Source organism: Euprymna scolopes, chromosome 19, assembly GCF_053919585.1.
Source record: "Euprymna scolopes isolate OS-2025 chromosome 19, ASM5391958v1, whole genome shotgun sequence".
Lineage (NCBI taxonomy): Eukaryota > Metazoa > Mollusca > Cephalopoda > Sepiida > Sepiolidae > Euprymna > Euprymna scolopes.
Genome location: NC_136500.1, coordinates 35610214 through 35629682, shown reverse-complemented (window position 1 = coordinate 35629682; position 19469 = coordinate 35610214). Strand labels below are relative to the sequence as shown.

At 34.2% G+C, this 19469-nt stretch overlaps 1 protein-coding gene across 3 annotated transcripts in view; it reads right to left on the bottom strand.

Moving 5' to 3' along the window:
- Positions 1-6502: 6502 nt before the first annotated feature.
- The window catches only part of LOC145303517 (flavin reductase-like), a 100864-nt gene continuing 87897 nt past the window's right edge, over positions 6503-19469 (bottom strand). For all 3 annotated transcript variants that reach the window (XM_080144958.1, XM_080144956.1, XM_080144957.1), the window contains exons 7-10: positions 16376-16513; positions 15757-15793; positions 8151-8335; positions 6503-6593 (exon numbers count right to left, since the gene is read on the bottom strand). In XM_080144958.1, coding sequence (XP_080001084.1) covers positions 6551-6593; positions 8151-8335; positions 15757-15793; positions 16376-16513 — 403 coding nt within the window. In that variant the 3' untranslated portion in view covers positions 6503-6550. The remainder of the gene's footprint in view (positions 6594-8150; positions 8336-15756; positions 15794-16375; positions 16514-19469) is intronic.

Here is a 19469-nt window from a genome sequence, read left to right as displayed (position 1 = left end):
TCCAAAAGCTACACAAAGTACTACAAACATAACCTGAAAACAGAAACGACCCCGACTTCATTGAAAAGAAGGCAACTGTCTTTGCGGAATTAATACAGTGTTTAGATGACCGAAGTCTATCACTGGTAATGAGAGAAGCCCTGGACGACGGCTGCAAAGCATTAAACATATTGAGAGAGCATTATTTATCAAAAGGAAAACCCAAAATTATTTCATTATACACTGAACTGACCTCTCTAAAACGAATGGAAGCCGAAACTATTACTGATTATATTATAAGAGCCGAGACAACTGCAAATTCTTTAAAAATGTCTGGTGAAGTTATAAGTGACAGTCTGTTAATTTCCATGGTCTTTAAGGGATTACCGAGTGATTTCAAGCCATTTACCACCGTGATAACCCAGAAAGAAAAACCCATGACTTTTAGCCAATTCAAGGTAGCACTCAGAAGTTACGAAGAAACTAAAAAAATGATCATAGAAAAAAACGAATCCACAAATATCGTGAAATTTAAAAATACACACATAAAAACATCAAAATCGAATTATACCCATGCCAGGAATAAAAAACGCAACTTTGCCAAAAGCAGGTTTTTTCCTAAGAAAAGTACAAAAATTATTTGCTATAATTGTGGACGACCTAATCACAAGAGTTTCCAATGTAGATACAGGACTCAAAATGGCGACTACATTAAAAATGTAGAAAGCTCTGTTAGCGAACATACATTTTTATTTTCGTGTACATTTGATGCTTCAACAAACAATAATAATTTTCTTGTCGATTGTTGGGCCACGGCACATGTGATTACAAAGGAATCTGATTTTATCAATTTTGATCCCAACTTTAAGCCACAAAATCATTTTGTAGAACTAGCTGACGGGAGTCGAGTCAATGATATCGTTTTGAAAAGAGGCAATGCGAAAATCTCGCTAAAGAACAATAAAGGTGAACTGTGTTTCTGTATTCTAGAAAACGCTCTTCTAATCCCAAAATTTAAACAAAATATATTTTCTGTACAAGCTGCCACAAAACAAGGTGCAAATATAAACTTTAGCCCCAATAAATCAAAACTGGTATACCTGAATGGAACTGTATTCGACATTAAAGAAAATGGAAGACTATATTATTTAAATAGCGTAGTCCCATCAAAAACCGCCTGCCATGATCTACAGACATGGCATAAAATTCTTGGACACTGTAATATTCCTGATATCAAAAAGTTGCCGATTGTAGTTGATGGAATGCAAATACAAACATCAAAAACCTTCAACTGCGACGTCTGTACGCAAGGGAAAATGACAAACTATCAAAACAAGATACCAGACAAAAAGGCCAAAACAATCCTATCAATGGTGCATTGTGACTTGAACGGTCCCGTAGAACCGATGGCCAGAGAACATTATAGATATGTGTTGAATTTCGTAGAAGACCATTCAGGTTTAATAATGGTTTACTTTTTAAAGAACAAATCTGATACCCTGCTAGCAACTAAGAAATCTAGCCGACATGGCCCCCTACGGTGAAATCAAGTGTATTCGCTCTGACAACGGTACGGAATTCACCAATAAAGACCTTGAACTTTTACTAATTAACCATCATATCAAGCATGAAACATCAGCTCCTAGATCGCCACACCAAAACGGGACTGCTGAATGTGCGTGGCGGACACTTTTTGAAATGGCAAGATGCCTACTTATTGAATCAAAACTCCCTAAAAACCTCTGGACGTATGCACTTATGGCGGCAGCCTATATACGCAACAGGTGCTTTAACAAAACACTATCTAAAACTCCATATGAATCTTTCTGCGGTAAAAAAAACAAATTTAAGCAGAATGTGTATATTTGGTTCAACTTGCTTCGCATATATAGAGAAAAAGAGTAAATTGAATATTAAAGCCAACAGAGGTATATTTCTTGGATACAATAAAAACAGTCCAGCCAATTTAATATTTTTTCCCGAAAAAAATAAAATAAAAAGAATCCAGTGTGTAAAATTCACAGACACATTTAATTTTACAGACGAAACCCCGTCATATGAAGAGGATGAAATTATATTACCTCAAATAATTAGAAAAAACAAAAACAATAAAAATGACGGAGACGAGAGTGTCCATGATGATGATGATGATAAAGTTGAAAGATATCCCAAAAGAAATAGAAGACGACCCGATATTTTTGTGGTCAACAATATAAAGGATTATCAAATCGACTATTGCTATTCAATAGAAAATGCACCAAAAAGCTTCAACGAAGCAATTAATTCAGAACATTGTGATGAATGGAAAATTTTCATGAAAAAAGAAATAGATGCCTTAACCGAAAATGATACCTATACGGTAATGCCTCTCCCAAGAGATAAACATGTTATTTCTACCAGATGGGTCTTTACAAAAAAGAGTACAGCATCAGGCGTAGAACAGTACAAAGCAAGATTTGTTGCTAAGGGGTGCTCTCAGATTTACGGTAAAGAATACTTTTCTACGTTTTCACCGACCTCAAACCTAACGACAATCAGAATTTTACTGCAAGTCGCATCACAATATGACCTAAACATCCATCAAATGGACGTAAAAAATGCTTATTTGAATGCCCCAATAGACTGTGAAATTTATATTACCCCTCCAGAGGGATTTATAATGAAAAATAAAAATAGCGTGTGGCGACTTAACAAGTCATTATATGGTCTAAAGCAGAGTGCTCAGTGTTGGAACACAGTATTTCATGATTATATTATTAAACAACAATTTAGACAATGCGCTGTAGACCCCTGTTTATATACCCAACACAAAGACGATAAACTACTGATTTTGGTTTTGTGGGTCGATGATATTTTAATCGCATCAAATTGTGACAATGTTAACAAATTAAGTAAAAGATTCAAAATGACCGATCTTGGCAAAATATCCTGGTTTCTGGGGATAGAATTTACTCAAAGCAAAGGACTTGTTACGATGACTCAATCGAAATACATCGACAAAATACTATTAAAATTTGGAATGGTAGAGTGCAAGAAATGCTCTACACCGGTCGAAAATGATATCAAAAAAAAAAAAAAGTCATGGACAAGACGTTAAACTGTATCCATTTTATTTGTATTAACACTTTAACCTACTAATGCGTAACTAATACTTTTGCTTAAAAAAAAAAAAAAAAATCTTTGTAATTTTCCTTTTTGACATTTGAACACAATTAAAAATGGCGTCTTTTTAAATGCTAAAATTCTAAGATCCAAATGATTTCTAATTTTTGTTATGTCTAAGTGAATATAAAAATATATATTTATTTTTGAGCAGAACAAACACAAGGGACTTCCCCATTATAAAAAATAGGGAGGATGTTGCAATATTTTGGAGTTGTAATGAGGTATGATCCCACACAGTCAGACGATTCTATTTATAAACGATGCTGCTAAGAACTGACGAATCAAATTACTTCACATTCTGCTACCAACCAATCAGAAACCAGAATTGCTTCATAAATATTAAACCTTTTCTGGAGCAATTTCACATGTTCTTTTCCCGGGTTTCGATACGGTAAGAATATTTTGTTCTGTGGAACTGTCTACTACAAACAAGTCACCTCCCAGGACTTGTGTGTAACAGCGAACCATCTGAAACTGTTCTGAAACTCAAAATGGCTTACACTTCTAGAGTATTACTGTATTTTTATTGTATATCACTCGCGATGGAACAGCTGTAAGAATAAAGAGTTCATTGACACTTTATTTTGGTTTGGTTGGAATCAAAATTAATATACAACCACTCCCAAAGGTATTTCACTCCTGATGCAATCCTCTACCTGTATAAGAGCTAAATACTTTCTAAAATAGACAGGAGCTATTCAGAGCACTCTTTCTTACTTTGACAGCCGGTAGGTGATGCCCTTTTCTTCTTCCTGCAACCTCTTTTCTACAGAAGACACATTGCGAGTTTCCTGCAAAATGTTCACAACAAGCACTCGTTTATCTACAACCACCATCAAAACAAAGTTTCTTTTCTAGAACTGCCCACTTATGGAACTGTACCATGGCCCTGCATCCTAGCTAACCATAACATGGTAATCTTCAAGTCCAATGAAAACAAGTTCTTGTAAAACCATCCCCTTAAATAATCAAATTCTACCCAATTTCTATCACTAACAATCACTACATTGTTGCCACACTAACCAATTTACTCTCATAAACCCATATCCTCAACTCAAGTGGCCTTCGGGCCTTGATAAGTGGTGACTCCTTTGTAATATATATATATAAATAAATTTTGATTTGAATAATATATAATAATTATATTATTATAATGAGATATATATATATATATATATATGATTGATATGTAGTTTGCTTGAAGCATTGTGTGGGATAGGTATGTAGTAGAGATTTAGAAGGCTATCACAATGCGAGGAATGAAATATAGTCATTGTTGGTAAGAGAAGACGAGAACAGATGGCGATTTACAAATCAATAAGTACATACATATATTTTATATATACATATATTTATTCAGTTGTATTAGGTAGAATGTCTTACTTGTTATGTCTGTGACAATATCCATTATTAATTTCGGAAAAAATTCCCTTTTCAAATGGTGGGCATAACAGATCGATTCAAAGCATGCTAGATGATGAAACAGAAATTGGGTAGCTATGTGGGGCCTCGGAGCAAATGTGAGTAGGGGATTTATGCATGGTCTGATTAGGTAATTAACATGTTTATAATTGTTATTTATTTCTATTTATTTATTTGCCTTTTTTTTTGTTTATAACTTGTTGCTTTAGCGTGAGCTTTTTTAATTTTGTATGTTCTCTATTTTGTTGTCTTTATCATTATACTATTATTTATTTATTTTTTTCTGCTGACATGTGGGGTGTCTAGGTTTATCTAGGTCACGTAAGTCGTTAGTGGGCTGTGTCTGGTCAGCTATTGAAAGATGGAGTAGGGGTGGGATGTGAGAGAGGAGGGGAGGTGGGGTGCGGGGGTGGTGTGCTCCCAGACGGCAGCTGGGTGTTTAGGTTAGTGTTGTCAGGAGTAGGAAGATAGGTGGGGAGAGGGGCATTGGGATGACATTTCTTGGGAGTTGTTAATTTATTTATTTCCATGAAATTATAAGTGGTAGTAGATGGGACATTTTCTTCTTTTTTTTTTTTTTTTTTTTGTTACTTTATTTTAATTGGTTTGTGTTACTTCAGTTAGCTATATTTTACTTTTTTTTTTGTTTTAAATATATACTGCTGTTTTTTATTTATTAGATTTCTTTTATTTTATTATTAATTATTTATTTTGTTTTATATATATATAATTTATATGGGAGGGGCTTATAGTAATGTCCAATCTGGATTGTGTGTTGGACTGTGAGCGGTGTACAGTGGTGTATTTGTTCTAATGGGTTATGGTTGTAATGGTAAGTCTTAGGTGGGAGCCGTATGTAAAGTTATATAATGAATGAAGATCCGAGCTCCAGTCTGTTGTTGAGTTCTGGCTGTAATTTGGATATTAATAATGATTCTTTTATGCAAAGATTCCCAATATTGCATTCTGTGGTTAAAATATTGACTTTAATAGATGTATTAGTGTTTCTGCAGGTGTTGAGGTATTTGCGGAATGATGATGCTTGTGTGTATGTGTAGGGGTCTCATGGTGCTGCCTACGTAGAATTTTCTGCAGGCAGTGCATTCTAGTCTGTATACTACGTGTGTATGGTGGCAGATTGTTGCGGGGTATACGGGGCAATTTGCTAATGTGCATGGTTGTGGGTCCTCATTGTGCCTGCGTTTAGAGAGTTTCTGTCTAAGGGATGGCCCAGAGTGGGCAAGTTGCATATTGAGACCCTCTCTTCTGATAGCCTTGCGGATAGCCGTTGTGATCTTGACGCTGAGATGGGGCATTTTAAGGAAGCAAGTATTGGTGGGGGAAGCTTCTTACACATTTTCTCGCATTCAAAAGGTGTTTAATGACAGTGCTAGGGTATCCGTTTGTCTCTAGGACCTGGTGGAACCGTTTTGTGCATTTTGTCTTGTCTTTTGGCTTGCTGCATTTGTTTTGGATGCGGGTGATCTCATTCTTAGCATATCCGATGATGGCCTTAGTAGGAGGGCCGACTTGTAGTGTACAAATATACTTCGGCTGGTTGGTTTTCAGTAGAATTTAGTAATGACAGTCCCTTCATCTGATATTTTAAGGTTGAAATCTAGGAGTGATAGGGATCCGTCATCACTGGGGTGCTCGATGGTGAATTCTATGTGTGGGTCGGAATCGGAGAAAATAGCATAGATGTTCTCAGCATTGGTGCGTGATGATGTGAGGATCAGAACATCATCGACATATCTCGAGAGGAATATGACCGAGTTGCACGTGTTGAGGGCTCGGCGTTTGAGTCTGTCCATCTCTCATAGATCACGAGAACACACTCTAATATATATATGTTTATAATTAAAAATCAAATTGAGATTATCTATTAAGAGATTCCCAAAGAGACAGAATAAATAAATAAATACAAATTACAATATTTTATAATTATTGTCATTTAATTTAAAAACACCTAAAAACAGTTTCATCAATGTAAAGTGTTGAAAGATTTCCGATCTGGTGGGACATATCTGTAAAAGAAAAAAAAACGTACATGAAATTAAAAGATATCACAGTTTTCCATATTTTTATTTGATTATGACATTTTTTTAAACCATAACATATGCAGCTTTTTACAATATTATTAAAAGAAACATAAAAACTAATTTCACAAGAATTCATTGGCTAGTTAATTAGATATCATTCACAATTGCTAGGAAGTATGAAGAAGAGATTTTGGTTATAGTCAGCTAACATACTCCCTAATTTTCTGCAGAGCACTACTGGAAGTGGTAACAAAGTAAGTCAGTTCCCTAACTTTTATTGATCTTTAGCATTTCTATTGTGAAGCTATTTATTGAAATAAAATGGAAAAAAAACATTGAAAAGTTTACAATAGAAATTAACAAAATTATACATATAAAAATAACACAATTAATCTTTTCAGTAGTCATCTGCAAGAATTCCTGTGGCAGTGGACAATTAAAGCCAACTATTTTGGGATATATTTTGTATTGAATACGATTTTTTTTATGATTTTGAAATTTTGTTATTTTGATTTCAGTAATTTCATTTTTATACGTTCATAAACATATGTTTATTATATAAATTAAAATAAAAGAACTTATTTTTAAAATTAAAAAAGTATTTTTCTTATAAATTTCATAAACATATTTATTATATAAATTAAAATAAAAAACATATTTTTAGTCGCGTGCAAGCGACTCTATAAGTCACTCCGTCGGTCCATTGGTTGGTCGGTCTGTCTGTCTGTAACACTTTTATGCTTGGCCTTTTTGGTTAAGATCAAAGGTCTGTTGTTAATAGATGCTGTTCTTAGCTTTTTAAGCTTTTCTTGGCCAAGATCAGAGTGTAGTATCTGTTCTTACTACATGCTGTACTTATGTTTGTAACTTTGTGATATAAAGTGGGGGATCACTTTTCTCTATTAATTTAAAACATTTTACCATATTTGAATGTAATTTTAAACTAAACTGTACCATGATAAAAAAAAAAAGATTTGAATTTTTGAGATGATGGTTGAATATTCGTATTATTTGGATTCTTTGGACTACTGTACTTGATCAATTATGCTGCAAGTACTTGTGGCATAGTGGATAAAACACTTGGTAAAATTTTTCTTGCAAGTTACACTTTTTTGGAGGTTGAAGGTTCAATCCTTAGTGCGAACAACACTCAAAATACAATTGCAAATAACTTTACACTTCTACCATGTTGTGGTTGATGAAATGAGAGCATGCTGTCCTCATGGATTAAATAAAGGATTCCATTTGAAATTCCATGCAAGATTCAGAGTTTGACAAGATACACCTAAAGAAGGTCAGAGGTTATATCGATGAAAATGTGAAAATAACACTCAAGATGAGAACGGTGATTTGAAGAATCCAAATATGAAAAAAAAAAACTAATGTTTACTTCATGAATTGATTAATTTATTTCCAAGTTTTGTTTTTTGTGTGCTTTTTTAGGTATGCCCCCCCCTTCTGCCAACAAAATATGGGAGGTAAAAAATTAGAATTAGGATGACTGAAAAAAAAAAAAAAAAAAAATAGATAAAAGGTCCTCACTTTTCTTTTGCTTCTGGTGACAATATTATTTTGGCTGTATAACACTGTAACAAATGATCATTCAGCTCCGTTAAAGTTGGATTCCGTTGAAGAAATTCTTCGAACGTCTCTTGAAAGTTTGGTGCAGCCTTCATTGCTTTTGATACTGCGTTCAAATAAAACATGGCTATTGTTTCATGCCAGTCCTGCACGACAGAGGAAGAGAAGAACAAAATAAAATAAAAAAATTATACATACAAACAATAACATCAGGTCACAACATGCCAAAAGACCATCAGGACAACCAATGATGGCATGGATTGACCAAGTGATAAAAAAAAACTTCAAATTATAATCAGACTTCGATTTTGAAAATGACATGAACAAAACCATAAATATCCTTGAAATTAAATTTTCCAAAATAAATGACTGGAGATCTCTAGTTAACGGTGTGATGTTAACCAAAGCCAACGAATATACAGTGATGATAATACAGAGGGTGTTTAAAAGTAATGCCTACTATTTCTTTATTTCACCTAAATAAATCAGAGGGGATTGCAAATTGCATCATTATGATTACTGAACTCATGCATTCATGACCTGAATGTTTCATCTTTGTTGCAGATATTGACAGTGTGAGACTTCAAGAAAGCATCACCTGTCATGGACGTGCATCCTGACAAAATTGTATTGAAAATGCTAAAGACTATATAAAAAAAAAAAAAAAAATTCTCAAGCACAAAAGGTCGCTTCTTTTACCACTCGTCTTCATAGCTCTTCAATTTCTTTAATAAAAAGAAGAGAGAAGTCTTAACTTCTTGAACGATCCTTTTATGACAAAATGCACTGCCTCACTCATTGCCTGCAAAAGTGCATTGAGAATGGTGGTGACTATGTAGAAAAATAGATTTTGGAGCACAAAACGTCACTTGTTTTAATGGTACCACTTTTGTCTTCGTAGCTCTTCAAATTTTTTAGTTTTACTTTTGGAATGACCTTCTATATAATATTCTGATATTTTTGTAATCAATTCATTTGAGTCATTTTTCACTTTCTAGCATTACTGTTATGCTTTCAAAGCATAAAACTTGGACTTGTTGTTGAATTCCCAAGACATCCTGAACAGTCGATACCAAACCCCAAGTGTGCATGATTCATATTCGTATGGCCGTGATTAGAAATTGATAAACAAATTGATTGTGATTTGGGATATCATCTCCTGATCTTGATGTAAGATATCGTCTGATGTGTTATTCATTCTTAGAATCAGCCGTTTGTTTCTCAATGCAGTCAATTCCCTCTAAAACATGCGGCATTCTAATTGACCTCATTTGGTACAAGACTACTTAATATTTTACACGCGGCAAATTTTGTACACTTTGCTGACAAAATGAACTTTTGTGTGCAAAATAAAGACTCAAAATTAAAAATTCTAACCTAATTTTAAATGGTCAAAGTACCACAACGGTATTCTTTTGATTGGAGGTTAAAAAAAAAAAAATCGGAGACTTCATAGCTGTCCTTTTAAAGCTGGCAAAAAGGAAAAGGATCAAGATGATTACTGCTGCCATAATCATTAAGAAACACTACTAACCTTTTGGAGTCAATTACCTACAATGTGTTAACACAGGTTTTCTGTCAACAAGACGACGACCAGCAATTGGTTATAATCAAAAGGATCCCCCATGTAACATCATAATTTCACTTTTCTGAGCCAGACCTCTTGTGTGGCAACGTGATCAGTTCTCAATCGTCAATCCAGACTTGATCTATGACACATTTTTGAGACAAGATCTCTATGCATAGGTAAGTTAGTTTTTCATTATTCTCTACATACAGGAAACTAGCAAGGAGACTCAACGTTGTTCGGGATTGAATGAGGATCAATAAATTTCCACCCTCACATACTTTTATTGTCATCAAAAATCTGTGAAATCACCTATTTTTTTAATCAAATCGATTGATTGCCTGCTATAGTTAGGGACCCCCTCTCATGCAATGTATTGGGAGGAAACTTTATATGCTTCCCCCGCATTGATTTAGTCCAAAATCCATCTAGTCTACATTGCACTACATTGATTTTATTAAATTACTAGCAGTTCAGTCTGGCTTTGCTTGGGCCCTATGTACTGTTCATAAAGTTATGTTCATATGTATATATTACAAAGTGTGCATATGTACAGTAATGCCTTTCTATATAATAGGCTTCCTTAACTATCATAGAGAAAAGTTGCTAGAGACTGCGGAGGTCAAATTATTTTTAACTTTGACCCCAATTTTGACCCCTTAACATTTATTGTTTTGGGCTCAAATCAAATTAAAAAGTTTGATCCATATCCAAGTAACCTATATCTAAAATTTCAAGTGCTAAGACCCCAAACTGGCGGAGGAGTTTGTAGCGGTCTAGGGTATAGAAGGAAATGCATGTTCCTCTCGCATTCGGGTGTCACCAATTTGTGGTGGTGGTGGTGAAAAATAGGGAAAATGAATTGAATTGAGAAAGAGACGAAGTACGTGTTAAATTGAATTAAATGAACTAGGATTTATTTTGTGAAGAAACAAATGAAAGAAAAGGGTACAACACGTGTTTAGTTTGGTGTGCGTCTCTTGCGGTTATCTGGTGAGAAGGAAGGTGTATAGTTTGGCGTGCGTCTCTCGTTGTTAGCTGGTGAGATGGAAAGTATTGTTGTAGAGAGAGAGAGAGAGAGTCTGTGTGTGTATGAGTGTTTCGTTCAAACTCATCCATTTCATTTTAAAATAACGTGGTCACCATCGTTTGTGGGGAACTAGGATATATATACATCCTAATCCCGTTACAAAAGAAAATAATGAAACGAATGGAATTGAAGGAAACAAAAACTCAATTGATGGATAAGATAAACGTGTCGTTTATTTACTGTTGAAAGAATGAATGTTTTAGATATAATATGTATTCATGTCCGCGATTTAGTGGTGTAGAAAGAAAAGGAAATGTGTGTTCATCTCACTATCATTTGTTCGCGCGTGGTAAGAGAAGTGAGTAATATAGTAGAAATGAGAATGATAGTCCAGCGTGTAGACAAAGACAAAGGATAGAGGGTTGACATCAGTTAGCAGTCAGCTACGCGAAGGTATTCTCAGGGACAAGTTGTATATATATAGAGAGAGAAAGAGTGAAAGAGTGAGAATGTCAATCCAGTTCATGGAGAGAGAGAAAGCATATAAAGTGTACATACTGTCTGTTAGCTCGTGCCCCCTACATAGTAGCAGGGGACGTGACATGTGTGGGCGCCCCGAAAGGGTGCGAATGGTCTGACAACCACTCAGCTCGAGAGCTAAGTTGAAAAAGGTTGGAAACAGCTTGTCTCTTGCTTTTATACTTGTTTCCGGTGGTCTTTTGCACATGTGTGGATTTCCTTTGAAAGGGGAAGTGACGTTGTCCTTGTGAGCATACACATGAATGTGAGTGTATGTACACGAACGTGAATATATGCACGTGTGTGGACGTGTGTGCGTATGTATATGACAAGTAATATAACTTGAAATGTGAACACGTGTTTTTGTGTGAGACTAGAAAGTTTGATAGAATTTGCAAAGGTCAACTTTTTCAACTTGAACTTCTTGGCAACCAAATTTTTGCCTAAAAACTTATCAAAAAGCTTGCTGAAAATCTGAATACCCTTTAAAATTTTAAATGTTTAGACCCAAAATTGACTTAATAGTTTGCTAGAGACTGCAAAGGTAAAATCTTTTACACTTTGACTCCTTGGAAGCAAAATTTTCAGAAAAAAAAAAAAAATAAATAAAAAATAAAAACGATTAAAAAGCTTGGCCTATGTCTGAATACCTTTTATGTAAAATTTCAAATGTTTAGACCCAAAATTGGCTTAATAGTTTGCTAGAGACCGTAGAGATAAAAATTGTTTTTAACTTTGACACCAATTTGGACCCCTTAACATTTACTGCTTTGGGCTCAACTCAAATTATAAAGTTAGATCCATGTCCAAGTAACCTAGATCTAAAATTTCAAGTGTTTAGACCCCAAATTGGTGGAGGAGTTTGGTAGAGTTCTCAAAGGTCAAATCATTGAACATTGACCCCTTAACAGTCAAATTTCTGGCTGAAAACCAATCAGATAGATTTTCTCAAATCTCAGTACCCTGTATATCGAATTTCGAGTCAGTAGACTAAAAATTGACAGAGTTATTGCGTAGGGAAATGTACACAGACAGACATACACGTTCACTTTTATAGATATATAGATAGATCTGTAAATAATGGCTTCACTTAAAATTTAAAATGCAAAAGTCAAAGATCATGATTCAATTGTACTCTAAACAAAAACATTCACTTTGAATGCGTTCCTATCTTATCAAAGAGCCAACTGTTAATTTTATTAAATTATTTTTACATAACGACTTGAATTAAAGTTAAGCATACAAAAGTCAAGTATGATGGTTCAATTGTGCTCTAAAAGAAACATTCATTTTGAACACTTCTGTTTTATAAAAGAATCTACAGTTGATTTTATGGGCTGGGTCTTTCTACTTGTGTGGTGATAAAACTTCTCAAATGCAATTGAGATGTTAGATTAGATAAAAATGTTAACTTTGGTCAAAATCAGACTTCTTTAATCATAGTTTTTTTTTTATTATTGATTTTTTATATTTATCGGACACATTCTGATACAAAACCCATGTAAGAACACTCCCAGACACATGAAATACATTTGTGTGAAATCAAAAAAAAATAATTGACCCAGCAGTTTCTGAGCCCATAGGTAACAAACTCACATGCACATACACTCACAAAATTCTTTTTTTTGGTGCATTGTCGTTAATATAAATAAATCCTATTGCTTATAAGTGTGGTTTATTAGTTCTCTTTTGTAAATCACCGTGTGAATTGAAACCAACAATCTTATACTTGCATTTGCTTCTTTTCACTGATACTGTATCAAATAAAAAAGTGATATGCATGTACAGGGTGGAACGATAAAATTGGCGCCCTAGAAAAGACATGATTCCATTTCCGTTTAATGAAAACCAGTTTTCTTTTTTTTGTTGCAGACGAACTATTAGTTGGCCAATTGTGTACAAATCCTAAGAGCGATAGCAGCCTTCTATCATATCTAAAAGTTCAACGAGCAACATCGGAGATGCGTTACTGTACAACTCATGCTCTCTACCAATTCAAGTTATGCCAACAGGACCATTACCAGCACCCTCAAACTGCAAATCTGGATGATTTAATGCTTGATGGCACAGCTCAACAAAGTTTCCAACCATGGTTATTGTCTTTGGTATGGTTTCAAGAGAGGGCCATATCAAACCACCTCACATTTTCGAAGTTGGCTTGAAAGTCAACATTAAAGTTTACCTGGATGTGCTGAAAAGTGTGATGATCCCTTGGTGCAATAAGGTGACTGCTGGCAGACTCTGGGTAGGGCAGCAAGACTCGGCATCGACCCACAAGTCCAAAGAGAACCAAGCTTGGCTTCAGAGGGAGTGCTACAACTTTGTACTCATCTCTCACTGGCCCCCTCTCCCTCAACCAGAACCGATTTCAAAATAAAGCTGTAGTGTTGTTTTCTTTAGGGTGACAAATTTATCATTCCCCTCTGTATTTTCAAAAATGGAAGGTGCTACTGAAATCAGCTTAACAACAGACAAACATCACCGCATCATAGTAATTCCTTTAGTTGTAAAATTGTTAATAAATCATTTTATATCTTTGATCTCCAGAGAATCGTTTTCATCCATTTATTTCTTGATGTTTGTACCTTATCAGCCACACACCTTCACAACTTCAGACTATATCTGTGACATGTATTTGACAGAGGATCTTCTAGATAATTTCCTGTTGTCTTCCACAGCAGAAAAGTTTGCCTCTCATTATTCTCTAAACACATAAAATAACATGTATGCATTTTATGGTGCATCGTTTTTTTTTAATTTTTTGTTTTTTTCTTTTTTACAAAGGAGTCACCACTTATCAAGGCCTGGGGGCTACTCGAAGATAGAGGTTAATGAATAAACGGTAGTCAATGGGACAATATCATAGTAATCGTTAGTAGTGGAAATGTGGTAAATTGGATTACTTAAGGGGACGGCTCATCAAGAATTTGTTTACGTTGGACTTGAAGATGACAAATATTATAGTCAGCTGGAAAACAGAAGAGAGTTCCGCATGTGTACAGGTTTATTTAATGTAAACGAATCCCGTTATGATTGTAAATGAGGTTTATCAGTTCTCTTTTGTTAATCACCATGTGTGAATAGAAACTGGCACTGCTTCCTTTCACTGATAGATATTGTATCAAATAAAAGGTGGGTGGGAGTAAATGGATACCAGAATAGATTATTAATGTAGTGCCATGTTAGAATTCTGTTAGTTCCAACAAAAAACTTTTTATTTGGGATATAACAATCTTCATGTGATCCCTACCATGAGTAACTGAATATATATAAAAAAAATCAAGCAGAATCAAGGAAGACAAATGAATGCCAACAAAGCAGAATCAAGGGAGACAAAATATTGATTCGTGCGCATTGCTTACTGCAGTATTTTATTCTTATGTACAGTGAAACATTCCAAAAAAATGTCATGCATATATATATATATATATATATATATATATATATATATATATATGATTGTTGAGCTGGATTAAATCCGACGATATGAAATAAAATGGAGGTGGAAGGACCTGGATACTCAACGTTTCGCCCGATTTATGACCATCCCTCTTGAAGAAGCCCGCATAAATCGGGCGAAACGTTGAGTATCCAGGTCCTTCCACCTCCATTTTATTTCATATATATATATATATATATATATATATATATATATACATACATACACACACACTAGTGATGGGGCGATTCCAATATTTTTCTGTATTCCGATACAATTACCGATTCTGTACTAAATTCTCAATTCCGATACAATTACCAATTCTGATTCTTTATAAATCTAAATATTTAGCAATAGAGTTGTTATTTATTCCAAATTAACATAAAAACCACATGTTAAATATGCAGATATTTTTTCAAGCATAAAAATACACTTGTGGAGGGGATGATGATCAATAGATTTTAGTTTTATGTATTTTAAAATCAATAAATATTTATTCTATCATTAATACCAGCAGCGGAAAATTTTGCTTTAAACAAGATAAAATAAAAAAGACAAAAGAATCGTTCTTGGCATCAGAAAATAGGCACAAATTTTTCGGATTCTGATACCAGTTCCGATTTTTCCAATTTCGATTAATCATTGCAACACTAAGATACATATTAATGTCTGTGTATATGTGTGTTCCCTACAGAAAGAAAGGTTAGAGAATCTACATAAAAACTGAAAGTGTATTCATATGTCAAATTTTTTAGAGGAAGACCATGGAAATGGTCCTTAATCTCTAAGCACATTCTAATGAAGCTTAAACGTCAAATATATCCTATTTTGATGAAATTTACATCATTGGTGGACAATTCAGACTGTAGTTTATTTGCACCAAATATAGTTGGATTGCAAGAAAGGATTGTGAATTTTGTTAAAGATTCCATAGGTTGCAGTTTTTAATGTGAGAGTTCACCTGTATTTTGTCTCTTTTCTTTTTTATTAAAACTAAAGAAAAAAAACCTACCTTTTCTTTTGATTGGAACTGCTTCTGAAACATTTCTCTACAAAAAAAAATTTAAAACAGAAATAAATTTTTATTTAGAAAGAAAATCAAATTTTAATCTAACATATACAATTATTGTGTCGGATTTTCAAAGTTAGACTCAAATAGCAATCCATCTGATATATCCATATTTGCTTTGGATTAGCTTCCTTCCACTACATTATTAGCATAAATATATTTTATTTCACTTAAGTTTTTTCTGAAAATACTTATTTCGGCTAGGCAAATTGTTAGAGTGGAGACATTTTCCCTTACATACCTAAAGAAAATTAAAGGAAAGTTATGTGTAATTTTACTGAGTGAGTTCTTCAAAAATCAATGTATATATTGATTAAATACAACTTCAAGCATGTCTATGTGTGTATGAGTGTTTCGCCCCTCAACATTAATTACAAATTATTATTTGTACTTTAATGTTAATCGAGGCGCATTAACTAAAGCAAACGTTAAAAAAATTCCTATTCCACACAATAATTTGAGTTCACAAAATTAATTTCCATTTCTTTGTAAATTTTTTGTTTATTCCTGGACAACGCTGAGTAAGTACAACTTGCAACTAATAAGCATTTTTGATACTTACTTCATGCACAGAAGAGTACAGTCTTGGCCTCGATTTTTAACACACTGCCAGGCAACCTGTAGGCGTGAAATAACTGGGCCTTGAGTAAACACGCACCGCGGAAGGGTAAGAATTCTTTCTCCAATGCTGTGGTATGATCTGAAAATAGACGTTCAAACCCTTACAATACATATATGCATACGTTTCCACTGTAATGCCATTAACAATATCTTTGATTTATTAGTGCAATGCCAAAAGTAAACATTAAATATTTGACATAAGATATATTTAAAGTTTTTTTTTTTTTTTTACAAAAAAGTCACCACTTATCAAGGCCACTCGGGGATAAGGGTTATTGAGTGTACAGTAATCAATGGGATAATATCGTGTTTATCGCTAGTAATGGAAATCTGATGAAGTGTCTTAAGGGGGCGGTCCAACAGGAACTTGTTTATGTTGCACTTGAAGACATCCAAGTTGTAGTTAGGTGGGAAACTGGCAAACAGAAGAGAGTTCCATAAGCGTGCACTTCTAAGAAAGAAGCTTTGTTCATGGAATCTACGTTTTGATTTAGGCACAGATAAAGAGTAGGGAAACTTACTGACAGTGGTGTTTTTCATGAAAGATTGGCGAGGGGGACAGGAGATTGGAGCTCAGACGAGCATTTCCCATGGAAATAACGATAAAACAATGACAGGCTCGCAACATCCCTTCTGTGGGAGAGAGGTTGCAGGGAAGAGAAAAAGGCATCTCCCACTAGGCTATGAAGTCTATTTTGTACTCTGTCAAGGCAGTATAGGCTGTTTTTAGCAGCTCCTGCCCATATGTGGCAGCAGTACTCTATCCGTGGATGTACTTGGCTTTTATATAAATAGAGAATTGCATCAGCAGTGAGATATCTACTAGAACGGTAGAAGGATCCTACCATTTTTCCAGCGACCTTGGCAACAGATTGGATGTACGTGTTCCATTTCAGATCAGGAGTAAAGGTCAATCCCAGAAGCTTGTCAAAACATGGAGCCTCCCCAAGACGAGAGCCATCGATTTCAATTGACGCCAGATGGAAATCAGAGCATTGATAATGTAAAGATAGAAGCTTGGTTTTAGATGCATTAAAAGTAACCAGCCACCTCTTCCCCCATTGTATCACGTACTCAAGATCAGAGGAGAGAGAACCAGAGAGAAATTTGTGATTTGCGGCCTTTGATGTGTTGCCATAGATGGTCGGGTCATAAAATGAGTATCTATGATGATGGCGTGTTTGTCACCCCATTGGATTTATATATAACAGAAATCTCATTCTATCAGAGGTTTGTGGCCGTGAAACGATGTTGAAGAAAAAAAAAACACTTTAAATATTCCTACTTGAAAAAGAATTATTATCATAAAGAGACCGAAAATTTGTAATTAAATAAACAAAAAAAAATGCATTTGGTTGGTTTTATTAACACTTCCAGATTTAAATAAATTTGTATGGGAATTACCAAAATATTAATATTTAGTTATTTCTATGAATAAATCTTAATGTTTATTATATATTTATAATATAAAGCTGAATGTCTGTGTGTGTCTGGTCACGAATAGGCTCCTATATGGTTGACTATTATAGAAAACTGATCACATATAATGATAGAAGATGTATCGAGACACAGGAATGGGTATGTTTGATCTGGCATAATGATGATTAATTAAAATTGTGGGGTCTGCGTACGTGCCTGGTCCACAAAGTATGGAAATAAAAAATTAAAAAATTAAAAAAAACAAAACATTTACAAGTGTTTTGGATATAGATGTACATAATACTTTGATAAGTATGTTTTAACTTAAATAGGGATGGTATAATAAAATTGTGGGGTCTGCGTTTGCACTTGGCCTCCATAAAATGGAAATAGGCACAAACTTTTCATATCTATCTGTGTAAGTATACTTTGATAATTATGTTTCAGTTTGAAGAAATATGGTATAATAAAATTATGGGGTGTTTGTTCACGCCTGACCTCCATAGAATGGAAATATGTCACAAAGTTTAACAAAGCTTTTTAATATACAGGGTGGTCAAAAAGTCAGGTAACATTTTAAAGAAAAACGATATTAGCAATACACATATATTTAAGTACCATACATTGATATATAAAATGAAACAAACATGAAATATGTTTATTTTGTTAATTGTCGTCCATTTCTCTTTATCAATCGCTGGAAGCGATTAACCACTGATTATATTATTATAAATAACTTTAAAGACGCTATTGTATCAGGCTTCTTGCCATAAACGCTATCCTTTACATAGCCCCAAAGCCAGAAATCAGGAGGGGTAAGATCCGGAGATCTGGCTGGCCATTCAACTGGGCCACGGTGACCAATCCATCGTTGTGGAAAAATTTCATCCAAGAAATAATATTAAACGAATAGAGATTATAATGGATCATATTGTTTTTTCTACCTTTAACATGTTACCTGACTTTTTGACCACCCTGTAGATCCACAGAATATTGTGATAAGTGTTTAAGTGTGAACAGGTATGGTATAATAAATTATGGGGTTCATCTATTTCATTTTTACTTTCATCATATTTTGCTTTGGTTTTGATACCCCCAAATTCGAAGCCATCTCTTTACAACCCTTCCTTTTCATAACCTATCATACTTTCATAAATCATTTTCTGTATGCTGTTTTTGAACCCAGTCAACGACGGGTACTTTTGCTAGTATATAAAAATGAAAAAGTTTAGATCCATTGTTCACAAGAAAATAATAAACAAAATTTCTAATATTTAAAATTTTGGTTTAAAAATGTTTTTTTGGAGGAAGCAGAGAGGGGGTTATGGAACTGATAGTCATAGTTTTTTTTTTCAAAATATTTTGAACTTAATACTAAACACTCCCCCCAAAATATCACATTCACGTTATAGCTTTAGGACAAGTAATAACTCGGCTCCTTTGTTTTTGTAATGGCATATACTTCCTGATACTCCCACCATGCGTGACTTCTAATTACACCTGTGACGTGAACCACATGACTGTCTTCTCTAACATGCTCTCTCACTTTTTTATAGTCTTTTTTCGAACATTTGCATATGCCCAATGCACTCTGTTACAACTTGTGAAGTGATATT